The 4,370-nt window shown below is 46.6% G+C and overlaps 1 protein-coding gene across 1 annotated transcript; it reads left to right on the forward strand.

Moving 5' to 3' along the window:
• Window positions 1–1,875: 1,875 nt before the first annotated feature.
• Window positions 1,876–2,776, forward strand: LOC112168076. Its single transcript, XM_024305199.1, has 3 exons — window positions 1,876–1,887; window positions 2,193–2,366; window positions 2,498–2,776. Exons 1-3 carry the CDS (start codon window positions 1,876–1,878, stop codon window positions 2,774–2,776), a joined length of 465 nt encoding a protein of 154 aa, XP_024160967.1.
• The last annotated feature ends 1,594 nt before the right edge of the window (window positions 2,777–4,370 follow it).

Raw genomic sequence — 4,370 nt, forward strand, 5'->3', positions numbered from 1 at the left:
TAGCAAAAAGAATGGCAAGATGAGGGTCTGCGTGGATTATAGAGACCTTAATATGGCTACACTTACAGACGTCTACCCCATGCCGATCGTGGATATGTTGGTAGACGCAGTAGCAGGACATGAGTTGTTTTCCTTTATGGAGGGAACCGCAGGGTACCACCAGATTCCCGTCGCGGAGGAGGACAGACACAAAACCGCATTCCGTTGGCCGGGATTCGCGGGCGTTTTTGACTATGTGGTCATGCCTTTTTCATTGAAAAACGCTGGGGCCACGTATCAGAAGGCCATGAACTTGATCTTCCATGACATACTGGGGAAGAACTTAGAGGTCTACATTGATGACGTGGTCGTGAAATCTAGGAAGCGAGGGGATCATATCACAGATCGCAGAAAGGTTTTCGAGCGCATGTAACTACACAAGCTCAAGATGAACCCTGCTAAGTGCGTCTTTGGGGTTCAGGCAGGCGATTTCCTGGGATTCATTCTCCATCAAAGGGGCATCGAGGTCCCTGAGGATAAGGCAAACGACGTTATCAACGCATCTCCCCCACGAACGAAGAAAAAATTACAGCGACTGCTGGGTAAGATTAACTTCTTGGGACGATTCATCTCTAACTCTGCAGGTAAAATCCAGCCCTTTTCCCCACTACTGAAGTTGCAGGGACAAAATGAGTTTGTGTGGGAACCTAAACATCAAGAGGCTTTAAACAAAATCAAGGCCTATCTGGCGAGCCTGCCAGTGCTCGTTCCTCCCAGAGCTGGATTTCCATTAAATTTGTATATTTCAGCAGTTGAGGCTTCCATTGGTAGCCTACTTGCTCAGGATGATGAAGAGGGCGTAGAACATGCCATTTTTTTACCTCAGTAGGACACTCACAGATTGCGAAACAAGGTACACTCTAATGGAAAAGCTGTGTCTTACATTATACTTCTCAGCGTGCAAGTTGCAGCATTACATGTTATCCTTTACTACTTGCATTATTGCTGAAACCGATCTAGTCAAGTATATGCTATTGCGACCTATCTTGATAGGTCGTATTGGCAAATGGGTGCTCGCCTTGTCAAAATTCTCGCTACAGTATGTCCCGCAAAAGGCAGTAAAAGGGCAAGCCATTGCAGATTTTCTGGCACACCACCCTATGTTGGATGTCCCTGCAGTGAGAGATTTAGAGGTCGCCGCTGAAGCTTTAGATCATCCGAACTTGGCGTGCTTACCGGAGTACGCCGCGCTATATCAAGCCACTCTCTCACTGCAACCCTGGGTACAATATTTCGATGGTTCGTGCATGGATACGCTAGCAGGGGCAGGGGTTGTTCTGGAAAACCCAGCAGGCGATCGTTTTTCATATTCTTTCCAGATGGAGTTCCGGTACACTAATAACCAGGCAGAATATGAGACCCTCATTATAGGCCTAGAAGTGTTGCTAGAATTCGGAGTCAGAGACATCCAGGTACGCGGCGACTCTTTGCTCGTGGTCAACCAGCTTCGCGAGAAGTTCAAGTGCGTCAGCTATTTACTCGCCCCCTATCTTAAGTGTGTTCTTGAGCTTTTGGTCCAATTTGATGACGTGGACTTAGAACATATTCCTCGCGAGCGCAACTTTGCTGTAAATGAACTCGCTCAGATGGCTACAGGCATTACCTTGAAATATGGGGTTCGCGAGAGAATTCTCAAGGTTAAGCAATGCATGCTGCCTTCGTGGCTTGCGCGGCCTGACCCACCTGATGACGCAACGGTGGTAGTCTTAGATCCCATTGACATGGATTGGCGTATACCTTTGATCGCTTACATCAAGCAGCCAGATCCCACTGCAGACAGGAAGATCCATTTTCTTGCACTAAATTACTTCCTCCGAGGTGACGAACTGTGACGACATGGCGAAGACGGTATAGACTTCGGATGTGTGTATGGCCGCGAAGCAAAGCAGTTAATGTGAGAGGCACATGCCGGCGTGTGTGGAGCCCATTAAGAGGGTCCAAAGATGCGTTGGCTAATCTGGAGGCATGGGTATTTTTAGCCCAGTATTTTGAAGGACTGTATCGCTTTCGCTAAAGGATGCCAAGATTGCAAGGCATATGGACCAGTCCAGCACGTTCCTAATATCCCCATGTAGCCTATTATTAAACATTGGCCTACACGAGGCTGGGTGTTGGACTTGATTGGAATGATTCATCCTCATTCTTCTCTCCAGCACAAGTTCATCATCGTCACTACTGACTTCTTCACGAAGTGGGTAGAGGCTGAACCTATGAAGGAGGCCTCTGGTGCCATCATTCGCCAGTTCATCTTTCACAATATTGTTTGCAGGTTCGGCATCCCTGAGGAGTTGGTGTCCGACAGGGGGGCAACATTAATGGGCGGTGCCGTAGAGAAGCTCGTCGATGAATTGGGCATCTAGTTTATCCATAGCACACCCTATTACACTCAATCCAACGGTCAAGCGGAGGCCAGTAACAAGATTATCATCACCGTACTGAAGAAGATGCTTGTCGCCAGTGGCATGAAACACTGTACGAGACACTATGGGCCTATCGCACTTCCAAGCAGAACCCTACTGCCACCACGCCCTATGCTTTGATGTTTGGTCATGACGTAGTTCTACCTTTAGAGCTCAATGTTCAGTCCCTACGCGTGCAGGATCAACATCATTTGATCGATGAGGACTATGTCCAGGCTATGTGGCACGAGCATGAGGATCTTAGTGAGAAGCGCTTAGAGGCTTTGGACTGCTTAGTGATGGAAAAGCAACGCATTGCTAACGCCTATGATAAATAGACACGTGGCCGCAGTTACAAAGAAGGTGAGTTGGTTTGGAAGGCGGTATTACCGTTTGGCGAAAAGTTGACCGGCCGCGGCAAATGGACTCCTTGATGGGAATGACCTTTTGTGATTCACCGAATTCTCGATCGCGGAGCTTTTCACCTTAAGGATTTGGACGGCGAACTCCATTGCAACACAATCAATGGCAGGTTCTTGAAAAATATTACCCAAGTATCTGGGAATTTGAAGATCCCCCAGATCCACCTGTTCCTATGACAGGGGGGCAAACATAGTCTTACTATGTTCGCGTCCTCCCCTACACTTAGGCCTCTTCAGTGGCCCCAGTTTCATGTATTCATTTCATCTAGTAAGACTAGGGGGCAACAGTCTATGCCTTCAGGCCTTGTATTCGCGGCCTTGTACAAGAGGCCTTGTTTTCTCTGATTTAATTTTTCTTTAATTTTTTCAACAATTTAAAATTTAAATTTGAGAGATTTATTTAAGAAAATTTTCAATTCTTTTGACAATAAGTGTTAAGAGTTTGAACACGTTTAACATGGCCTATACCAGAGGCCTTACTACATTATAAAAAGTAGCGAAAGAAATAAGATTGTATTCATAAAGTGGCTTTGCGGCGAAAAGCAATACAAGTACACTCGCGAAGGTCACATTTGCAAGACTACAAAGCCAAAAGTGGCTGAAACATTGGACTGTAGATCTCCTAAGAGTTTCTGGATTTTCTGCTATGAGGGGCAGTGAGATGGTCACTCTTCCTCTTGCTCTCTCCACCCTCCTCAGATCTGAGCTACGGCTGCTATCATTTGTACTGCAAGGATAGGGAAGGAAATAATCCATCGCAACCCTTCTAGGTGGTTATCCCCCGGGATGAAGGTGGTCATCATGAGGAGAGCACAGCCCAGTTGCCTCAACTCCCTTAGGGGAAAAACATAAGCCTGTTCGTTAAACCCCTGAGGTAGGGCACCGAAAAATAGCGTTCGGCCTTGGGTGGCCTCCCACCTTTCTTCGGTTTGCTCCGCGTGAGGGAACCTAAAGAGAAGGACTCCCCAGAATGTGGTACCCCGCGTCAGGAGCACCGCGTGTTCTTCAGCCTAACTGAAACTGGTGAATCCCATCCAGACATTATGAGGCCAAAGACATGTGGCTGGACCTGAGATTAAGCCATAAGGCCTACCCAGGACTTGAGATTAAGCCATAAAGCCTAAGATCTAGAGGCTGAGAGCGAGATTATGATGGGAAGATTTCAGAAAGAGAAGGAAAAGAAGTAGGGCTCGCAAAGTTATTTCTGGATAAGCCATGGTTGCGTGCATTCTCACTTCCACTAAGTACATGTATTTATAAGGCCAACCTCAGTGGCCTTAGCCCTTTGATAGACGGTTGAAGTAGATTCAACACCATCAATCAGAATTGAATGCCATGATCTTGAAAATGAAGGAAATTAAAGACGCGTGGGAAACGGAACGGTCTTCAAGGTAACCGTCCCTTATCGAGATTATCTTTTCGAAACGGTTTAATGAACAAATGAGGCAGAATTAAGTGCACACAAAAAAGAAGTGTTTGGGCCAGTGAGTGGGATAAATAGATAACTAAT

Source organism: Rosa chinensis, chromosome 1 (assembly GCF_002994745.2).
Source record: "Rosa chinensis cultivar Old Blush chromosome 1, RchiOBHm-V2, whole genome shotgun sequence".
Lineage (NCBI taxonomy): Eukaryota > Viridiplantae > Streptophyta > Magnoliopsida > Rosales > Rosaceae > Rosa > Rosa chinensis.